General features: G+C 37.0%; 2 protein-coding genes across 4 annotated transcripts; one reads left to right on the top strand and one right to left on the bottom strand.

Annotated features, from left to right (window-relative positions):
• Window positions 1-442: 442 nt before the first annotated feature.
• On the bottom strand, window positions 443-8,587 carry esco2 (establishment of sister chromatid cohesion N-acetyltransferase 2). Its single transcript, XM_055185557.2, has 11 exons — window positions 8,435-8,587; window positions 8,037-8,091; window positions 7,045-7,948; window positions 6,890-6,968; window positions 6,770-6,806; window positions 6,488-6,629; window positions 6,271-6,402; window positions 1,813-1,902; window positions 1,590-1,733; window positions 1,332-1,516; window positions 443-1,248 (listed from the first exon to the last, which is right to left on the bottom strand). Exons 2-11 carry the CDS (start codon window positions 8,078-8,080, stop codon window positions 1,116-1,118), a joined length of 1,890 nt encoding a protein of 629 aa, XP_055041532.2. The 5' UTR covers window positions 8,081-8,091; window positions 8,435-8,587; the 3' UTR covers window positions 443-1,115.
• Window positions 8,588-8,635: 48 nt separating this feature from the next.
• Window positions 8,636-14,492, top strand: ccdc25 (coiled-coil domain containing 25). 3 transcript variants are annotated; one of them, XM_055185586.2, is made up of 9 exons: window positions 8,636-8,799; window positions 9,471-9,518; window positions 9,605-9,644; window positions 9,796-9,847; window positions 9,922-9,997; window positions 13,151-13,254; window positions 13,398-13,600; window positions 13,891-13,936; window positions 14,026-14,492. In XM_055185586.2, exons 1-9 carry the CDS (start codon window positions 8,775-8,777, stop codon window positions 14,053-14,055), a joined length of 624 nt encoding a protein of 207 aa, XP_055041561.1. In that variant the 5' UTR covers window positions 8,636-8,774; the 3' UTR covers window positions 14,056-14,492. The 3 variants fall into 3 exon arrangements, with proteins under 3 accessions (XP_055041561.1, XP_055041559.2, XP_055041560.1); XM_055185584.2 differs by lacking the exon at window positions 8,636-8,799 and adding an exon at window positions 8,975-9,026; XM_055185585.2 differs by lacking the exon at window positions 8,636-8,799 and adding an exon at window positions 9,136-9,201.
• Window positions 14,493-23,110: the final 8,618 nt, after the last annotated feature.

The raw sequence follows: 23,110 nt of genomic DNA, 5'->3' as shown, positions 1-23,110 counted from the left end.
ATTTTGCTTGTTTTATGCACAAAATAACTTACATTTGATAATTTTGGTCGAAAAAACTAGACTTTTTTTCTTGTGTGGTTTTGCTCATCAAGAAAAAGCATCTTAGTATTTTTGTCTTGTTTTTAGTAAAAAATATCAAAAAATTCTTTAAAATGCTTTTTCTTAAAAATCATTTTTTTGCAGTGTAGGGTAAGGAAAATTAAATATTGATTTTATTTTTATTTATTAAATATTGCTAAACGAAAGCAGACCTTCCACAAGGAAAACCTTTTGGTTTTAAGACGTTCAAATTTCAAGAACACACCATTTGGTGTAATCATTTGTGTTTTTAAAAGACACGTTTAATTTTGGTGTAATATTAAATGGTGCATGTCAAAATGATTTGCAGCATTTTGGTTTCCCAAGCATTCCAACTAGTAAGTAATTTTACCAGATACATTGATTTTAAACACTTTTCTGTTTTATTATTGTTAAACTGTATAGATTCTGCAGGTACTTTGGTGACAACATGCCCCACATACCACACAAACAAAAAACAACAATGAACATGCAATAATTTTTTGCTTCCTATCTGGCTTTAGATAAACCAACATGTGAAATGTTCACTGGACTAAAAGAACGACATCTAACCACAGTTTAGTCATTTGTATATTTTTGTTTAAAAATGTATGGGTATGTATCAACTGCTCAGAAAAGAATTAAATACATTCATTACATCCATCACTGTTTGCAATGAATCAAGTACAAAACTTACAGAATTAAAAGAAAATTAAAAACATTTATTTTAAATATGTACAAAGTCAAAACCAAGTAGCAGCTTAGCTGAATTTGTTTAACATTTGAACAAAGGACAAATTTGAACAGCTGATTACTGAAGTAACAAGCAAATGTCCAAAACACAAACCTAGTTATTAGTAACTACAGCCAGCATTTGCTACTGTATATAGTTGCTTAAAAACAAAACTCAGCAAAAAACCATAGCCTCTATAAGTGTAACGGATCTTCAGATACAAAGCTGCAGTGGATTTTCATCTTATCAGGCTTCATTTGAACATCTAACACAATATTCTTTTATGGATTAAAAATATACTCAACTCAAACCTAAACATGTTTCTTTAACTGACAAAGTTATACACCAGAAATGTTGGAGTCTCGCAGTACTTTGTGGCGAACAGCTTTCCTTCAGGTGTAGGGTCAGAAAATGCGATTTCCTCTTTGGTCAAGTGACACCCATACATGAAAGAGGTCCTGAATCAAGTGGAAACAACACACAAATATTGATTTATGCAAAATCTCCTTATAATATCAACATCACTGCAGATGTTTGGTACCTGACAGTGTCCAGAAGGCGAGTTGCGATCCCCTTTCTTCTCATCAGACTGAAGACCCAGACCCGGCTGACACCACAAATGGCTTTTTCCGGCACAGTGGAGCAGCACCAGGCTCTGTGATGCTCCATAAAGTCCTCCTTGTTCATGTCTTTGGGAGCCTGTGGTTGATCCAGTACGCGATAAGCCTAGATGACACAAGTGTTTAGATCCTCACCCGAAACAGAGAAGAAAAAAACTCCATTCAACCCGAATACTCACCTGTCTAATATTCTCAGCCACTAAACAGCCCACCACCATTCTGTCACTGTTAATAAACAAAAAAGTTTTAGCTGAGCTGGGGCTACTGAGGGTCACCTGCTGGAAGCCCAATTCACTGTCTGCAATACGCCTCACATCCTCCGCCTAAAATAAAGCATTATAGTTTTAAATATACATACAGAATGTATAATCATAATCAAATGATGTATAATCAATTCCCGACCTTTTTAACTGCATATTTCGGATCATCAGGAAGAACAAGAATAATCTTCCCATCCCAGAACTCTGCCACAACTCTCTCTTTTTTCCAGCCCTAAAAATAAATACAAATTAATGCAAAAATACCATACGACCCAACATTTTAAAGGAAAACACCACCATTTTTCAATATTTACGATGTTCTTACTTCAACTTAGACAAATTAATACCTTATGAATCTTTTTTCAATGCGTGCACTTTTTATCTTTGTACAGCGCGTTGTGAATATGTTAGCATTTAGCCTAGCCCCATTCATTCCTATGACTCCAACCAGGGATACATTTAGAAGCCACCAAACACTTTCATGTTTTCCCTATATAAAGACTGTTACATGAGTAGTTACACGAGTAAGTATGGTGGCACAAAATAAAACTTTTGTTTGGAGCCATAGGAATGAATGGGGCTAAATGCCAACACACTCAAGAAGCGGTGCACAAAGACCAAAAGTGGACGCATTGAAAAAAGATAGGTATGTATTAAGTTGAGGTAAGAACATAGTAAAATATTGAAAAACGGTTTAACATTGCAGTTTCAAAGGACTCTAAACGATCCCAAACGAGGTATAAGAGTCTTATCTAGCGAAACGATAGTCATTTTTGGCAAGAAAAATAAAAAACATGCACTTTTAAACCACAACTTCTCTTCTTCCTCCGGCTGTGCGACATGCTAGCGTGACAATATTTTAAACAATAAACCGACTAGAGTTGTTCCGATACCAGTATCGGAAATGCGGCCGATACCACAAAAAATTCTGGCATCGGAATCGGCGAGTACTTGAACCCATGTACCGATCCGATACCATTTTCTTACTAAACCTAGTTATGCCCGTTATAGCTAACGCTGCAAAGCGAAACTCATTTCTTCTTCGCTGCTCTGAATGCAAACACCAGGAAGTTACCTCATGCGTGACGCAACCATTGTTTACTTAGAGCGGCAAAGAAATGAAAGCATGCAGCTGTATGTCCGCTGTTTGTTAGTATTTCAGACTAATAAAACAAAACATCGACATGTCTCAACGGAATCCGCGCCCGCAGATTTTGGCGGAGTACTCAACGGAGTTAATGCCCGTGATTGATAAGCACACATACCCCGCGCTTGAGCGCGTTTGTGAGTGACCAGTACTGTCATTGACAACAAGTACACATACATAGCCTCGCGCGTTTGTGAGCAGCATTGATAAGTACATAAACCCTGCGTGTGCTGTTTGCTGTGATTGTTTTTAATGATAAGAGCACGAACCGTTTGATATTTGAGATGAAATAAAACTTACCACTGAGTTTTACCGCAGATCTTACTTGTCTCTGTCGTCTATGTGACGCGACAGTCAGCACAGCACATCCATAATTTCAAATCCGTTTACAAGACGAATGCTCTTGTTATGTTTAATATAAAGTTTACATTGCGTTGTAAAAATGATGAAATTATCTTCATACGTGCTTAATTCATAATGAGAACATTTACACAAGCTTTTTTATTCTGCTATAATATATATTAACAATAATATATGTCATTTTATATAGGCTACAAACTATAATTCTATCTTGACATGCACATTATCTGGTTCATGTTGGTCCAGTTTAATTCAGAGGACTCATTGGTTTGGTGTATTCATTTTAATTGTAAGCCTTTAAAAAGTAATTATTTTAGATGCAATTTTGTAAGAATAGCTTAAATTCTCTAATTTCTTCTAAAAACATTTAAAATCATCCCACAGAATTCCACAGATTTTTCAAATTATTCTAAAACTAAAATACCGTTTCAGTGTACAGTGTTAGATTTGTGGCTCGTTTTCTCTTAGGAAAAATAAATATTACTGTCAAATGTCTTTCAGATAATAAAAATACCCTAGTTCACTGTATGTATTTGTTCCAGTTTTATACAGGAATAAGTCTAAAGGAAACCATAAAACCGTTATATCCATTCATACACAGTGTTTCCTCTAGGATTTTTTTCAGCTGTGGCGGCAGGGGGCGCCCATGATGATTATAAATGTACATTATTTTTTTTAAAGTAGAATATAGGCTACAGTAAACTAACATGTATTTTTTATCATTTTCATGCTGTCATTTACTTTTCCTCATATTTATAGCATATTGCTTTTCTATGTTTGATCTAAAATGTATTTTCTTAAAAAACGTTACATAGCTACGTACGTAGTTCGGATATTACATTGTAGTTTTAATGTAGTGTGCATTGCAAGTTGTGCTCGTGTTTGGCGTTACAGAGCTGTTGCAAACTCACGCACAGTCCTGTTTGATAATCCGCACCGCTGTGATTGACCGAACATCCATCAGCAGCAATTTTATTTCACACCCGGACCATTTGACATAAAGACCCCGAGCCGGTCACACCGCAAATCGCGCAGTTGAATAGAAACCTTTAACGGTCTTCAGACAGATCTTAAACACAAAGCACGGGGCCATTTAAAAACCAGTCGAATTTTGGTCTTGGATGTTAGACCCGCATTTTACTCTTGTCTATTGAGTCCCGACCTGCATCTACAACACAAATGACACGCGAATAGTCTATTATTACACCCGTTAGATCAAATCCCGCGGGTACCCCGACCCTGCCGTTTCGTCTGAAAACAGATAAAACAGTCTCACCGTCTGCCTCAAGTTTCTATTATCAACGTTCTTCACTTCCATGGGAATAATGTAAGTTTCCTTACAAACAGATTCGCCTATTAATGTCTTGCAGTCGCATATAAGTAGTATTCAGTATTTAGCCTTTTGTTTTTGGACAAATATCATATCATTTAATGTGAAACTTTGTGAGTGTTGATCTAAAGCACAGAAGATTGATTGACAGCTGAGCGGTCAGCAGCGCGCTACTGCGCTTATAGCCTATATTCTGAATAACTAATGACCAGATAAGTTGATAATATGAGTACAGTGATTCCAAATGAATGTCCAAAAAACTCGTAATATGTTAAATCGAAAGTTTAATAATGTCTTTTCTCGCAGCCCTGCGCTGTGTTGGTGTAGATATGCGCCGGTGAACATCATATGCGTGATGACCTTGCAGCTTAAATTACCCTAAATTTATATTCATAAAGATAAAAGTAAAACAATATTCGAAACTTCAAATTATGTATTTTTATTTGTGTAAACTCACAATAAGGAGAAAACTTTGTGCTTACTTAAAATCATTAAAAACATGACGTGCTTTCTGCTGCTTTGGTCAGCGCGTCACAAAAAAAAAAAAAACTCAAATACTTTTTTATTCGTTTTGTCAATTTAATTATTATTTAAGTGTAACATACTTCGTATAGGCTTATTTATTTTATTATTATTTCTCAAAACAGAGACGTAGCCTAATCATCCTCTGTTGATTTAAATCTATTTGTTCATTAAACTAAACCCATGGAAGAAATTATGATACTTTAGGAGATTTATTTATAAATGAGTTAACAACGCGAATCCAGAAAGGAATTTATTTCTAAGACAGCCAGTCTGGCAGGGCAGACATTTCTGTAGCTTTTTTGCGAGCTGCCGCCGTGGGTTTTGTCTAGAAGGGATACAGCAAATGCCGAAAAGTTAATGAGTAGATTTGGAGGTAGGATTATTATGATGAAAACAGCGGCTCTGGCTAAATGAGATACAAATACATCCTACAATCGTGTGAAATTTTGTGTTTAGAGTTGGATTTGGTTGAAGGATTGGATTAAAACGGTGGTCATCCAGCGAGATTTCGTTTGCTGTATCCCTTCTATCCACAACCGCAGGCGTGGCGGGGATGTTTTAGGCATGGCGGGCCGCCACGGTTGAATGTATATAGCGGAAACACTGCATACAGGACTAGTAGTATGTATAGCTGTATATTTTACAGATATACACCCAGGTATCGGATCGGTACTCGGTATCGGCCGATACCCTGAGCCCAGGTATCGGGAAGAGAAAAATGGTATCGGAACATCTCTAAAACCGTCACAAGGACATGAATTATTACCATTCCACATACTACAACGTCGAAACGGTCCTCTTTCTCCACATTTGTAGACACTGCGTTGTAGTTTCGCATACGTCATCTGTGACCTCTTGACATGATGACCTATTACGTGAGGTTGCGCTGGCGTGTCACACAGCCGGAGGAAGACAAGAAGTTGTGGTTTAAAAGTGCATGTTTTTCAATGAGAATCGTTTTGCTAGATAAGACCCTTATGCCTCGTTTGGGATCGTTTGGAGTCCTTTGAAACTGCAAATTTAAACTGCATTAAAACTGTTAAGTGTTGGGGTCCATTAAAATGAGAAAAATCCTGCAATGTTTTCCTAAAAAAAAAAAACAGTTTCTTCTCGACTGAACAAAGAAAGACATCAACATTTTGGATGACATGGTGTGACTAAATTATCTGGATTTTTTTTAGAAAATTGAATAATCCTTTAAGCTTCATAATCTTGATGACTTCATCACTAAAACTCACCACAAACTTGATAGTGTCCAGGAAGCGCTGATGAAACTGTGTATGCTGGAAATTGTCCTCTGGACTGTCTATACTGTACAACATGCCACAGGATCCGCACGTAGTCGCCCCAAACTGCTTCTGTCCAGCATCCTGCAAAGTATGAGACACATTAGCCAAACATTAAAGCGGTAAAGAACCAAAGACTCATTTATAGACAATTCCTCTTTTTACTCACAATGACAAGCTGATTGTCTGTTTGTTTCTTTAGATCTCGTTTCATGGCTTTTCTTTCTTTGGCTTTGACAGCAGAAGTGGCAGTCAGGGTGGATGGAGTGCTGCTGTTCAGCGGTGGTGACAAAGCCCCTTTTTTCCGTGATCTGAGAACAAATGCAACTGTAAGAACTAATACAGGCTAAACGAAGACACATTAAAAGTTACTAATTAAAAATGTAACACTATTTTGAGTGTGTTAGTGGCAGTATGTTATTAGTCTCCAAGTCTTTTGCATTTATATTACCTTTTGGAGCCAAAGATGGGATACACAGATGATTCTTCTGAGAACAAAATAAGTCATTTTTAACTTTAATTTTCATTCGAAATGAAATTTCGAACGTATGGAGTTTTGGATGTAACTTGCCTTCATCCATTGAGCTGTTGTGATCTGGTGGAGATAGATCGTTCACATCAAACACTGAATCACTTATTGCAGGCGTGTCCTGAAAAACATTCTCAGGTTAAAACAACACACGTGCCCAAAGTCTCATTACAAGATGACTACATTTAGCAACTTACCTGGCTACCAGATTCAGAGCAGGAGGATTTGTTGGGACTAACAGATCTCCTCAGAACCACCTTTAATTCTTTAGTAATGCCATGCAAATCTGCCAGGACACGAGGGGACAATTGTGTGGGCTCCGGTGTCGAACCGCTGTCCTCAGCATCGTCACTGATGATGTCTTTAGTTGGCGTTTTGGGCAAGTCCAGCTGTTTTTTCGAGAAGACGACTCGACGAACCGGGGAATGCTCTCGCGCCTCATCTTTCTTCTTTGAGGATTTTGTAGACTTGGGCTTCTCGTAGCTCGATGGCTTTTTAAGCTTCTGTGCAGACTTTTTGAACATTGACGTGGGCTTCTTTCCAGTGCTGAAAAAAGCCGCACCCACAACAAGCTTGGGTTTGACTTTAGCCTTCATAATGCCAACTGTAAGAGGGGCACGAACGCTTTCCACCATGACGTCGGATGGATTTGCTTTCTTGTCAGGTGGAGTTTGTCCCTTGGGTTTTGCAGTGAAGTATCCTTTCAGGTTAGACTGTGGCCGACTCACTTTTGCTTTCGGTTGAACGTTGCTTTTAGGTTTTTTAACAAGATTTCCAGCAGATGAAGGAGGTCTCAGTGGCTCTCTGTTAGGGACTGATGGTGGCGATTTGGTTTCTTTTAACACTTTCCTTTCAAGGGGTGTGAGATATAGAGGTTTCTGCTTGCTGTAAAAGGATCCGGCTCCCAAAGCAGCTTTGCGTGGAGAGACCCTTTTTGGTACGTTTTCTAATGTAGAGGTCCTCTTCATCTTTTTGGGTGTACTGGGAGGTGAGACTTGAGTCTTCTCTGGAGATGTCAATGAGATTGGGATGTTCTCTTTATGACGGCTTGATCTTTTCGGAGATTTAGTTGGGCTTCTTATTTGCTTCTTAGATGGGTTACTATAGGGTTATATAAAGTAGATCACAAAGTGTATCAACAACTTAACAACCCAGCAGTACTGTTACTTGACAAAAATGAATGACATACCTCTCAACATCAGGAGAACCATGTTTTCTTTTACGAGATAACATCGTCAAAACGCCTGAAATGAGTTAAATAAATCTCATGTAATAAATGCAAAACGTATCAAGTAATGCATCAAGGCTGGAATTGCAAAAATACACGTCAATACTGTTAACGTTAATAGCTTATGGCGCGAAATGTATAACGCGCCACTTCTTAAACTCCTTACGATTCAATGAATATAAATGACTTAAAACCTCAATGTCAAAATAAACATTTTAATTTGAATTATGCAAACAACAAACGCGGACAAAATTAATCTCAAAGTACCGTTTACTTTCTAACAACTCATCAGCAGACGATCATCATCATAATAATTTATAACAGTGCAGACTGAGGTAAAATTATTCAAAAACACATACCTGACACGATAAATTCAACTTTCTTTTTTCAGCCTTGTGAACTCCAAAGTAGTTTTTGATTTCTTTCTTGAAAATATCCCAACAAATAACTAAGCAGCAAATCTCCTCAGTTTCTCCCGCGGTCTGTTTTGAAGCAGCGCGCCAAACTTGTGTAACTTTGCCGCACACGGAAACGGAAACAGCGTATGTGTGTGACAGCTTCCGGTATTCCTGTTGTGGTGGTCGGTGCCGACGACACATATGACATGTGCCTCTGAAACGGATGTAAATTTCTGCTGATGTGCTCAGTGTTTTATTGAATCTGTAGTGTGACCTTTAAAGGTCGAGTCTTTGATAAAAGATGGTGTTTTACTTTAAGAGCGCAGGTGAGTTGCGCGTTTGTTCGTGTTTTGTGTCAAGGCAAAAGATAGAGGCTTCTTGCAGCGCTGCGCAAACAAATCAGCGGATGACATCAAAGTGGCGCGAGATCGATTAGAATCGAATGGCTGTCGCGATACTTCGATGTCATAGGCCGATCAGTCTGCGAAGTCGAAAACGATGTTGTTGTTGTCAACAATGAGTACAAATTGCGTGGCTGTGAAGTATTTTGCATGTAGGCAGACTGTGATATATAACATAAAAGCTTTGTTGTAGGGCTATACAGCAAATATTTACCACAGCTGTAACGGGTAAATGTTTGGACACTCATACTGCACTCATTTAAAAGTACTCTAGCGATACGGTACTGTGGTAACGTTATATGGCTAATAAATTGCAATATTTTCATGGTAAGATGTCCAAACAGCGTTGTTATACTATTATATTTGTGTTATTGTAATGTCACCATGATTTTAGTATAAATCAGATTGTTTGCCTTAACCATGGTTTTTGGTCTTGTAGTTAAACCATAGTATGCACAATTTGCCACGGTCTCACTATTATATTTGTCCCCCAAACGTTGGTTATATTTTTGTTACCACCACAGCAATATAACAGAGCAATAGAAAGATGATATGATTTACAAATGCTTTGTAATAACTGCTTCTATCTTTTATAGTTGTCGAACCACCCCATATAATCTACATGGGAAAAGACAAATATGAAAGTACGTACTGAATCCCTCATAAAGTTTACTTCCTTACTGTCATACTATACTTGCTGAGATGTAATAGCTGTTTTTATTTTCAATAGATGAAGATCTTATAAAGTATGGATGGCCGGAGGATATCTGGTAAGAACAAATATTTGTTTATTTATATCAAAATTAGATGTTTCTCTTAAATGAACTTAAACATGGTTTAGCATGGTTTATCATGATTTAACAGTATACAGTATCTAGTTATCTGTTGTAGATCTTCATGAATGTTTCTATGTGTTTCCAGGTTTCATGTGGACAAGCTCTCATCTGCTCATGTTTATCTTAGAATGCCTAAGGTATTTGGGTGACCTTATATGTTATAACTTTTCTGTGTTGAAAATATTGCATAGTTTTAAAAAATGTATTACAGGGTAAGACGATAGAAGACATGCCCAAAGAAGTCCTGATCGACTGTGCTCAGCTGGTGAAAAACAACAGTATTCAAGGTACATCTACCCAGTAGGGGTGTGACGGTTATTATATAACCGTGAGACCGACGGTTATAGTTGAACACCGTCATAAGAACTCTATAACCGACAAAACCGTGTTATTAAAATATTTAAAAAATATATCATAAAGAATGTTTAAATACTAATTAAAAACAATTGTCAACAGTCTGTGTTACACGCCCCACCATGTTATCACGTCACGCAATGAAAAATACAGAGCGGAGCAGACACTGCAACGCGCTGACATACAGGAGAGACCAGGGCACTTTTTGGTTACTTTTGAGATTAAACATATTAAACAAAGTCTCACCTTTCAACTCATCTCTTCCTTCTATTTAATTTATAGAATCAAATAAACATGAACGACCATATGTTTTATCTGCGGAAAGGCTCCGCCCCGCTTTTCAAGTTCAAATCCTCCCATCTACTAACTCTCCTGAAAGCACATTCACTGCTAGTTGTCTTGCTGTTAATTGTAAATAAACGTAACACAAGTAGCTAATCTGTGTCTAGTTTATTCAAATGCTGGTTTCACATCGCAAGCATGAGCACTGAGCAGCGCGTATGCGGAGAACGTTGCCGCGCGTGGCCATTGTGCTTACACCGGCTGCGTTTGCAGCGCATATGGCGCAGTTTAATAACAGTATAACAATCTCAAGTTCACATTACTTTATTTTACATACATTTATGAGCAAAACCTCTTCAAGACGCTTTTTAATCCACATTGTTTTCGTGCTGTTCTGGTCCGTGTAATGACAGATATACACAATTATAGACATTAAAAGCCCATGGCACAAATCTGTTTCTCTGAAGATTATTAAGATAATGATAGAGGATTTCATTTATGCTGGGCAAGGAGTGACAGCGCAGTCTTCTGGCAACAGTGTGTTTTTTTAATATTTAATTGCTTTCTGTTAAATTTCTCATCATTACTGTTTAAAACACACTTGGCATCACATTCATGATTTTATGGTAAAATGACACTTTCGCGTCAATCCACGAGCATTTAAACAAGCACCCCCCCCCCTTCAGACGGTTATGTGATGAACCGTCACATTTGACTCACGTCATAACCGTCATCACCAATTCTGAAACCGGCACAGCCCTACTACCCAGTGATAAAGCTATAATCCAAATTACCCCATGATTTACTCACCCACAAGCAATCCGAGATAATGGCTCTCTTAAGATGCGTTCTTCAGCGATCTTGCGTCCTTGTGTTTTCGCTGTACGTCATCATTAACCGTCGAAATTCAAATCCAATTCTCAAGATCCCAAGTACAGAGGACACATGAAAATACCCGGATGTGTTCTTGATATCGAGGATGCATCGAGTGCAGACTTGCACCCTGAAATCGCTTTACGCCCCAGATGTCATTGCGGCAAAACAATGGAGAGTTTCCCACCGCAAGCGCGCGGGAGTAAGACGTTGGTTAAAGTAAACATTTGTTTGTAAACATTTTGAGCATTGAACACATAAGAAAACGCAAATTTTTTATTTATATTATATGTTTATTGGCATAGAACAACTAATCAGTGTTGCCAGATTTCGCGAGACAAATAAGCAACCAGGCCTGTAAAAACAAGCCCAAAACAAGCGACTTTTCTAAGCGACTTTTCTTTTCTACCAACTACACTTTCCTAACCAGAAAAAAACAGATTGCCGTGCTCCGTCTCTGATTGGCTAGTACTCGTTGCCATCTTGGTCAGAGCCAATAGGCTTTGTGCCCAGCTGCACTACTTCCTGAGCTTCAGCCGGCTCCTTGTTTCCTGTCTGCCATTATTGGACAAACTGATTAATCCAGGTGTGCCTGACCTCAGTAGTCACAAACAAACTGATTAATCCAGGTGTGCCTAGTCACAACAACAATAATCAGACACACCTGGATTAATCAGTTTGTCCAATAATGGCAGACAGGAAACAAGGAGCTGGCTGAAGTTCAGGAAGTGGTGCAGCAGGGCATAAAGCCTATTAGAAGCAGGATGTGGGTGGGAAAAAAACTCTGCTGTGTGGGGAAAGGCGAGGGACAGAGAGAGAATAGGCTAGACAAACTCCTACGTTTAAATAACATATAGAAAATATCTGATTGACAACTTTTTATAAGGCTGGGATCAAGCCCAAATAAGCAACTACACTTTAGAAACAAGCCCAAAAAAACGCGACCTGCGACTACCAATATTTGTAAGCGACTTCACAGAAAAACAAGCCCAAAGTCGCTTATAATAAGCAGACTTGGCAACACTGCAACTAATCCTAATTGAGTTTCTTATTTTAGATTATATTATTTCTTGACAAGGTACCTGAAATATTTACGTATTTTCCATTACAAAATGACGACATAAAAAATTATGTATATAATAATGCAGATAATGGTATGTTTGTCACTTTATGAATGTTGCGATGTTGAATCTGGGGAGGTTCAGGAAGATCGCACACATCCAATTCTCACAAGTGAGTTCTGTGTTCTCGTGACCTCCTGAGTTCATTCTTCCAAGGTCGCCTGGCAAGACCGATCTCCACGAGACCACAAGTCCATTCTTTGCGTTCTTGGAATTGAGAAACAGCCAATATGTCCATCATCTTTCAGACAAACACATTTACAGTTATTTTAGTAAATGTGCTTGCCCTTCCAAGCTTTATAATGGTAAAAAACAGGAATCAGGGAACAACTTCTGACGTTAAACCCCCAGGAAGTGCCTCAATTCTGCACAGAAGTAATCCACATGACTTCTGATGGTAATTCTTATCTTTTATAAAGTTTAAAATCTGGATATTTTTCATACAAAATCTCATCGATTACCTGCAAAAGACCTTTATTAAACCCTTGGAGCAATGTGGATTACTTTTGTGAAGGATGGATGCACTTTTTGGGCTTTAAAGTCAGAAGTCTGATCCCTATTTTCTACCGTTATACGCTTGGAAAAGCAAGGACATTGACTTAAAATCAATGTCTTAGAAAAATTACTTGATAACTTAAAAAAAATTGCTCGTCTGAAAGATGATGGACATGTGTATCTAGGATTGCTTGAATGTGAGTAATAACGGGGGTAATTTTAATATTTGGCGGGTGTATCGCTTTAATACAAGTATATGATGACAAAATTTTGAATTCCTGAGAGATGTTTTGATATTACCACTTTCTTTTACAGGTTGCAAAATGAATAATATTAATGTTGTATACACACCATGGAGCAATCTGAAAAAAACTGCAGACATGGATGTCGGGCAGATAGGTTTTCATCGACAGAAGGAGGTAGAGAAAGATATTCTTTATCAGTCTGCTTGATTTTTTTTCTATGGCTACTCAGATATAACTATCGTATTTTCCAAATCTTCTAAATAACTAAATCCTGCATTGAATACCAAGTTGCTTATGAAAATCCATGATATCAACAGGTGAAAATTGTGGCAGTAGAAAAGAAGATCAATGAAATTGTCAACAGACTGGAGAAAACAAAAGAGGAACTTTATCCCGATCTTGCAGCTGAGAAAGAGAACCGGGACAGAGAAGAAAGGAACGAGAAGAAGCTTCAGTTACAAGAACAGAAAAAGAAAGAGAAGGATGAAGTGAAGAAGAAAAAGGAGATGGAGCAATTAAGGTGATATGATAATAGGTTCACATGCGTTGGGATAATGGAGTGATAGAAACAGTAAAATATCCCAGTACTGCTGTACTAAATAATAGCAATCTTTGAATGCCTATTGACTAAATTGAAAAGTTTTGTTTAAAAAGTTAAATATAAGAAAATAATATTTGTATGTCACAGACAGTTTGTCTTTTAACACCTGTTATAACTGGTGCGACCACAAACGTTCTGTCTCTTTGCGTTTATAGGTCAACTTTAATTTTCTGTACTTGCATGTAACATATCGATTTGCTTTCCTGTAGGAATTACACATCACTCATGAAAAGTGACAACATGACCACAAATGAGGTTTGTCCTGCAAATCTCCATATTCTGGACAATATGATGCATGATCGCATATCTAAAATTATGACATAACCTGATGTTTTACTTTACAGGATGGTAATGATTCAGATGACTTCATGTAAAAGGAATGGACCTGCGATACAGAAGAATCAGCATTTTTCTTTACAGCATCTTCAAGTTTGTCAGTGCACAATACAGAGGCATTGAAAATAAATAAACTATTCGCCTGTATTAACATAAAAGCTTCTGTGCCAATACAGCACAATGCCTGGACCTTTCTGGAGCAGTAAATGACAAGATTTAGTAGATTGCTTGTTTAAAAAAGAAATGATTAGAAAGATCCACTAATCCTGTTAATGTTAAACAGTTGTTGTTGGAGTTTTGATATAGTTTGATGATGAAGATATTCGTTGTGGAAATGTCTTATGGATGTGTACAGTAAGAACTAAAGGTATTTATGCATATGAATGTTATACCTTACTGAAGTGATGTAATCGAAAACAATTACACAATTCCTTTCTTTTGTTATAAAATAAATCTTTGACTTTCTCAAGTTTAATTTTGTAGTTTTTTTATATAAAAAGCTGATATAATTAAGAGGAAAATAATACCTGAAATGAACATGCCTTTATAACCAGAGTAAAGAAATACTTGTGCTGTACGCTAGATGTCAGCGTTTCTCCTCACTATTTTGTCATTACAGTGTCAAGGTTTGAATATTTGTCTTAAGAATTTAGTTTTCAGTATAAATTTATTTTAATTTTTTTAACTGCTTCTGTTCAATAAAATACTTGCTTGTTTGCTATGTAATACTGTATACTTCATCATTTTGTAATATTAGTATTATGATAGTATTAATTTGTTGGCATGTGGTAGGCTCATATCAAACTTTTGTTAAAAACTTTGATCTTTTCTTGCATGAAAACAAATTTAAAGCAGAGAGGCTAGTACTACAGATTAATCTTGCTATTATTATTATTATTATTATTATTATTATTATTATTATTATTATTAAAGAGATGCACAAAGAATTTGGCCAAATGAAGTGCTTTAAATACGATCTTCATTATTAGAAATTGTATGGATGAATCCCATTAAAACACAGCATGCACATTATTACAGTAATAATATTAATTAACATCATTAAAACATCATTTAGTAAAGTAAAACCGTGACAAGGACCTTGCAAAATATACCGTTTTATTTAACTACAGTTATGAAAGTAATACCCAGACGTCACAGGCGCGCATTGAATCATGGGATATCCAAGGTTATGGCTGAATCCCAACCCGCCTACTTCCATACTATATAGTACGCAAAGTAGCGCTTTTTGCGTACTATATAGTATGGAAGTAGGCGGTTTGGGATTCAGCCTGTGAATTATCCGTCTTATGTATCCTTCAGTTCAAGGAAAACAAAGGATGCATTTGAGGATGCGTCTTCGTTGCGGCGCGGTGACGTCATTAACCTTCAAATACGGCCTTCGGAGGACGCAGCCTTCGAAATGGGATTCACCCTCAGACAACTGAAAAATTATCACAATAAATAGCCTACTTAAGTATAATTCACAGCCTAAAAGGTTCCTTTATACAAAAAAGAGCAAATCAATTTAGTGCAATAATAACAATAGCACAATGATCTATGTTGTGGTTCAGCAAGTAGAAAAGTTGCTGACAGTCAGACCAGATCCTCTCAACAAGAGCTAGCACAGTTGGCATGGCACAGGCGGACACAAAATAATGAAGTTATTCTGCAGGAGAGGCGTCTCCTGTCTACGGCCAAGCTGGAAAAAATGACCTTGGATAACCACCTCAGATGTCCTCCGCTGGTCGGATGTTTCTGGTTTGTGTTTATAGGAAAGATTCAGTCACATTCTTTTTGAGCCAATATGGCACTATTACCGAACAGACCTTTTCAAAGACACACTTACAATGAATTACTTGTATTAAAGCTAATTAAATTAAAGTAATATTGTTCTGGTATGAAATTATAGCAATGTTACAGAGAGACTTAATCATGCTTTTTGGATGGGGGCACCTACAGTACTGTACAGTTTTGATGTAGGTCTATTTTTGTCTAGTTATAAGTATGCTCACTGTTAGTTAATCAAACTAATATGTTAAAGCAAGATTAATTCAGGAAAATATACACTTATTAGGAAAATTAAGTACTCTATCAGGATTCCCACACCTTAGTTAAAGGTGCAGTGTGTAGTTTTTAAAAGGATCTCTTGACAGAAATGCAAAATAATATACAAAACTATACTTTGAGGGGTGTATAAAGACCTTTTTATAATGAACCGTTATGTTTTTATTACCTTAGAACAGTGGTCTCAAACTCCCGGCCCGCGGGCCATTTGCGGCCCGCCCTCCCCCTCTCTGCGGCCCGCGTCACCTTTCAACAATATAACGTAATCTGGCCCGCAGAAAGATTTTTATTTAAATTCGTTTTTTTTATTTAAACGTTTAAGGGTTCGGTCACATGTCGTGTCTAACAACGCGAGTTAAAACGAGTCGAGGCGTTTCTTAAAGTATGTTTACTTTTCAAAGTGCTTGCTTGGGAGCGGAGGTTGCGCAGCGTGGGATCGCGTCATCCGTTGCTACGCAGCCACGAGCGCGCGCTCCGTGATGGCGAGGGTAACGGAATGCGTGATCGGATTTTAATTCCTCTCGCGTCAATTATATCATTGTCACAATGCGATCAGTTCATCTGATCGCGACTTTGTAGTGTTTGTCCAGAGAAGATTTGTTACTTCCGGGTGGATACTCTGTTACTCAGAGAAGAGCTGCTGTGGGGTTATTACCGTAGTTCACATCAAGTCACAGCTTCTAATGGAGACACCGCAGTGGGAGATGTACTGCAACAGTTTAATATTAAACTACGGATGAGAAAATGACCCATCAAAGTACCCAGGTTAGGAAAGAGGAAAGATGAGGAGAAATTACAGAGGATACAAGTATGTACACTTTTATATATAATGAAATATATATGAAGTATAATACATTATTATCTTGCTTGCTTATACATAGAGCAGTATTATTTATTTTTACTGTCCAACTAGCTTATGTAACATTGACTACCCATCCAAATGTTTTAGGATCACTTTCACTTATTAATATTTTTCTAAATATAATAGCAAATTCATTAAAACGGTGGAATAACAAAAAGGAACATAATGAAGTCAATACTATGACTGAAAACAGTCAAAAATAAATAAAAACAGAAACACGTACTGTTGGTAATTTTTTTATAATAGTTTATAAATGTATAGGAATTAAATTTGTTAGTTTTAATAGGCCTTAGTTAATAATTCAAAGCCTAATAAGGTTAAGAAAATATTTACTTACTTTTATAAAATAATGTATATTAAAAAATAAAAAACACTGTTTATATATTTTCAAGCATTATTATACATTAAAAAATATTTTAAAGAAATATTGTACTTTTTTGAACGTTAAAATAGCTCTGCGGCCCTCTGATGAAATGTCAGTCTCAGAAATGGCCCCAAGCCAGTTTGAGTTTGAGACCCCTGCCTTAGAATGAGATGTTTTTATCTACATACACTGAGAGTCCCCTTACATGGAAGTCGCCAAGTTGTCTCCGATGATGACATTTTCCGGTGGCGGCTATCATAGCTTCTCTATGCGTTTTAAAAGCGATGGGTGAGCAGTGGACTGAGACGTTGGTTGCAATTCGCAACCTCACCAGTAGATACTGCTAAAATTTACACACTGCACCTTTAACTTCAAATTCAAGGACCTTTCAAGGACTTTCCAGGTCCAATACCTTCAAATTCACATTTCAAGTGAGAGCAACGTTACATCGTGTTACGTTTTAAGATACATTGTTACAGTTCTCTTTCGAGGGAACTTGCGCTGCGTCACTGCGGTGGCACTTTGGGGACGCCTCCAGGGGTAAGTGCGTCTGAATGTGTATATCAAATTCAACCAATGTTGAGGCTTAAGAACAAAGACAGGGTGACGCGGGAGACAGGAAGTATATCGCTATCTGAAATATTGCCAAAGACGGCGTTACAGGGATGCAGGAAGTATGGCAAGGGAGACGCAGCGTCTCGTTCCCTTCTCAGGGTACAACAGTTACATACGTAACCCGAGACGTTTTCATGTGTCAAACACAACTTTGCAAAAAAGCATTTTGGTATGAATCAACATTCGCATACAGAAGATATAAGCATTTAAATCAAACAGTTTAGCATGTGTGGTTAAAAAGTCTAGAATTTTTATGATATTATCCTACACTACACAGGGAATAATATGGATTTTTTCCCCCAGAAAACTTCTTGCATAAAATAGATTCAAGCACTTTCAATGACCTGTATTTATATATGTTTATTTTCACAAACTTCCCAGGGCCTTGAATTTCCCCCCAAATTTACAAACTTTCAAGGACTTTAGAGACTCGTGGGAACCCTGTCTATGAATTGATAGGAATAATGCTAATGCATATAATAGTTGTAAATGCAAAAAGTATTGAAACACAAAAAAAAAGTGTTTAATTACAAAAAAAAGTGGGGAAGCATTGTCGAACCCTAACACGCACTCATTTTGTCCAATCCTTTGCCGTCACAGTCAGGTTAGACCTCCGCTGCATGACTGGGGGTCTGCCACACATAACCTGTCTGCTCCATTAACCTCATGTTTAGAAAAAAGCCTCTAAATGTTGCCTGGGGCATAAACCAGGAACTGTCAGCTATACTTTACATCTTTGTTGGCTATAAGCACACACTGCGGCCAAAACAAGGACCACACACATCACACAATGAAGAGAGAAGTGTGGACCACTGCACAAATTATAAGGGATGTGCCCTGTACTGTGGTCCTCTGAGGAAACCAGACCAGCTGGAGTCTTCAACAAAAGCAAACAAAGTCATAAAACTGGGGCAGTGAAGAACCGCTTGGACATTGGCCACTCTGATGCACAGAAATGTGGTGTACACATGGGGTCGTTTGAACACTTTCTGCACTGTTGGGAAGAGAAAATAGCCCAAACAATAAGGAAATAAACTGCTAGGCCTTCCTTTTATACTGCTGCGCAAGACTTTAGAAATGGTCAACAGGTCATGATTATGATGTGTGAGATTGCAATTTTAAACTGTAAACTCAGCTACTTCGTGAACTCATAAAACAGTCTGGTAGTGCATGATGATCTTTGTTTATTTCTTTATAATATATAATGTTATGAAAATGTAAAAATATTTTATCCCTGATGAATTGAAGTCCATGTATATTTCTACAAAAATGTCTCTAAAGGAGGAATTAAATAATTGAATGGAGCTAACAACACTCTCAGAAAAAGGTACAAGAAGGTACAAAAGTTATCACTGGGCAGGTGCCTTTTCAAAAAGTACACTTTTGTACCTAAAAGGTATACATTGGTACCTTAAAGATACATACTGGTAGCTCAAAGGTACATACCAAAGTGGTAAATATTATAATTTTTTTTTAAAGGGTATACTGTCCCACCAACAGCTTCTGTACCTTTTTTCTGAGAGTCATGCAACAACAAATCGATAAAAACCTTTCTATCTTTTTTGTCGAAAGTGGACAAAAGAGACGGAATTAAATACCAGGTGTAAACGTGATGTGTCTCTCTCGTCCACTTGTGATCTATATAATGAAAACACATCTTAATACCAAGTGTAAACAGCCCCGAAAAAGTCAGGTGCTGTTTCTTAAAGCTCACGTTCTTTCTGTGTTTTTGAAGCTTTGATTGTGTTTACAGTGCACAATATAACGTGTTCATGTTTCACGTGTAAAAAACGCAGTATTTTTCACAGAATTTACTTATCTGTATAGCGCTGTTTTCAATATCCTCAAAAGGGGCTGATGTCTTCCTTGTTTTATGAAGTCCCTCATTCAGAAATACGTATCGAGTTCTGATTGTGTAGTTTGTTTAGTGTGTTGTGATTCGATAGCAACTTAGCTTGCTGTTAGCTTAGCTGGCGACTGATGTATTCCTGTGGGCGGAGTTTAGTCAAAAAACTGTTCTACTGACGTCATTAAAGCAGGAAGTAGAGTGCTGTAGTCCAAACCGGCCATTCGTTGTAGGCTTTGAAAGGTGAATTCTGTTAAAGAAGATATATCGCCTGGCAGTGAACTTTGAGGTTTATAATTTTACAGGTATTATTTATGCTATTATAGCAGCATTGCACAGTAACTAGGGTTTAAAAAATGGGATCAGAAAGAACGTGACCTTTAATACAGCGCAAGCGCACTTTTACTTCATACACTCTTAAAATGAATGTGTTAAATTAACACATCTTGTGTCTAGTTAAGGACAACACATCTAGTGTGTTGTCCTTAACTTAACACATCTCTGTGTTATTTTTGGAATAACACACTTTGTGTTGTTTTAACACATCTTGTGTTGTCCATTTCATTTATTTAAGCTCACATTCTACACCAAATGACACACAATGTGTTAAAATAACACATAATGTGTTAAATAGTTTAACACAAAACAATGTGTTAAAATTAACACATCCTTTCTTAGAGTGTACGCAAGCTGCACGTTTATTCAGGGGATCTTCTGGCCAGCTGACCAGCTTGGTTAAAAGCACGGAAATAAAAATGCAAACAAACGCTGGTTAATAAAGGGGTTAATTTCCTTTAATATAAGTGACTTTGTATTTGTTTAATTGTTGTTAGATTTTCATAAAAATAGTAATGAAACAACAAGCATCTGTTTTAAAGTAAGGGGGAAATCCAAGTTTTTATTACTGTAACACTGCATGTATATCACCACTTTCATATCATAACGGCTTATTTATTTTGTTAATAACAAATATAATATTCATCAAGGACTAAAGTTAAAGATTAAAATTAGTTTATTAATATGTGGGGAAATTCTCAACACATCCCAAAAACGTAATAAATTTTGTTAATTGATATTTTTACATTTAAAGATGTTTTACTATTTAAAAGCTGCACAAACTTTTTTATTTAAGGCTTAAAATATCTAAATCAAAAATTTTATATTAGTAAAACTCCGATTAGTCGATTAATCGAAAAATAATCGACTGATTAATCGATTACGAAAATAATCGTTAGTTGCAGCCCTAGTTAGGAGAGCAAAATACATCTTTACATCCATTTCTTTATCTTTTGTTGTTGACATCAAAGGCCTGTCTGCCAATTCAAACTCAATATTATTTTCATAAATTAATCTGTTGTTTATAGTGGCCAAATTAGGCAAATGTGTTCCTGTAGCTCAACTTGTAGAGCATTGCGCTAGGCCGCTAGCAGCGCAAAAAGTCATGGGTTTAATCCAGGCATACTGATAAAAAGTAAAGCTTGAATGCACTCCGCTTTGGATAAAAGCATCTGCCAAATGCATAAATTTAATGTAATATGTTGATGCACAACATATGTTACATGACATGTCTTTAACATCCTCTATAAACAAAACTACATAATAAGAAAATGTGAACCAGACTACAATAAAATGCGAGTTTGCTTGCAACAAAGAACATGATTTGTGCTAACCATAGGGAGCGGTTTCCCGGACAGGGCTTATGCTATGGTAGTCCCAGACTAAAATGCATTTTCTGAGCTGCCTTAATTTAATAACACCTTGCCCTGATATAAAACATTCTAAAATGTAATCATTTTAATTAAAGGTGCAGCGTGTAATTTTTAGAAGGATCTCTAGACAGAAATGCAAAATAATATACAAAACTATATTATCAGAGGTGTATAAAGACCTTTTTATAATCAACCGTTATGTTTTTATTGCCTTAGAATGAGACGTTTTATCTACATACACAGAGGGTCCCCTTACATGGAAGTCGCCATTTTGTGCAGCCATCCCTTAACAGACAAATTTTTTTACTAAGTTGTCTCCGACGAAGACATGTTTGTCCGGTGGCGGCTACCGTAGCTTTTCTATGTGTTTCAAAAGCAAGAGGTGAGCAGTGGATTGAGCCGTTGGTTGCATTTCACAACCTCACCACAAGATGCCACTAAAATTTACACACTGCACCTTTAAACAAAACTAAATTATACAACGTATTGCTGTTGGTTAGTACCCTTATTAATCTGAGGTTTCATTACACCTAATTTATAATAAATTAATGTATTTTATAAAATGTCATAAAACTAGGGCCCCCTGGCACCATCTCGCGCCCCCCCCCCCCCCCCCACCAGTTTGAGAACCATCAGTGCCATTGTTTTGTGTCAAGATTCACACCAGTATTGTTTTTTGTAAGGTATGTTTGTAAAAACGACTTAAATGTCCTAATATAACTAAGGCCTAGTGGTGGATTAATCTAAACCCTGTCTGGAAAACTGCCTCAATGAGTTAAATTGTTGTCTGCCGAGAGCATAAAACCATCTGATTTAAATTTAGTTATAATTTTGTATAATTCCATGTTGGCTTGACACTCGAGGTCTAATTATGTAAAATCTGGGTGCTGAAACAAAAACAAATGACCAGCCAGCAATTTTCAAATAGGACGTTGTCTCATATTTAAATAATTTTATTTGCTTGTTCGCCTGCATCATTATATTTTTATATTACATCATGCGTCAAACTAAATTACACAACAGATTACCAAGATAATTTATGTTATCATTCTCAATTTGTGTATAAGCTACACCTGTTATTCATAACTGCGTCAACTGCCAGATTGTTGTTTTTCTTCAACACCCAAAATAATACTTAACACCCATATCCAAACACATTAAAATAGCTACAATAAGTCACAGTTGTAACTATTGTGACTATTATCTTCACCAAAGGAGATCTCCACCCTCACTAATGGGGTTAAAGCGCAACGCTAAGTTTTATTTTTCATAAACCTCCAACCGTACCCGTGGGGAGATTTGCATGTTTTATGTTATGCTTGACTTTCAGCAGTTTACCTCATACTGCTGATTCACTCCAGAGATCTCTAATACAGTGATTAGAGAAGATCAACAGAGACGTGACCTACTGATCTGTTCAAGCTCTCCAACTGACAACAATGAATCTTCTGGCTCGTACGCAAAGCTTACACCAGCGGGTTTCTGCGCTAGCATAAGATTTCCAGGCAAAACCTTATCTCACCCTGTTTTTTAACACTGCTGGAAAATCTTAAATCATCTTAAAGTGGCAGCTGTGTTTTACGACAGCTGTTTTTGGTTGGTCTAGTACCATTTTTACTTTTTATAATCTAAA

Source organism: Misgurnus anguillicaudatus, chromosome 18 (genome assembly GCF_027580225.2).
Source record: "Misgurnus anguillicaudatus chromosome 18, ASM2758022v2, whole genome shotgun sequence".
Lineage (NCBI taxonomy): Eukaryota > Metazoa > Chordata > Actinopteri > Cypriniformes > Cobitidae > Misgurnus > Misgurnus anguillicaudatus.
Note: the sequence above shows the minus strand (reverse complement) of the source record. Positions and strands in the feature narration are given on the sequence as shown.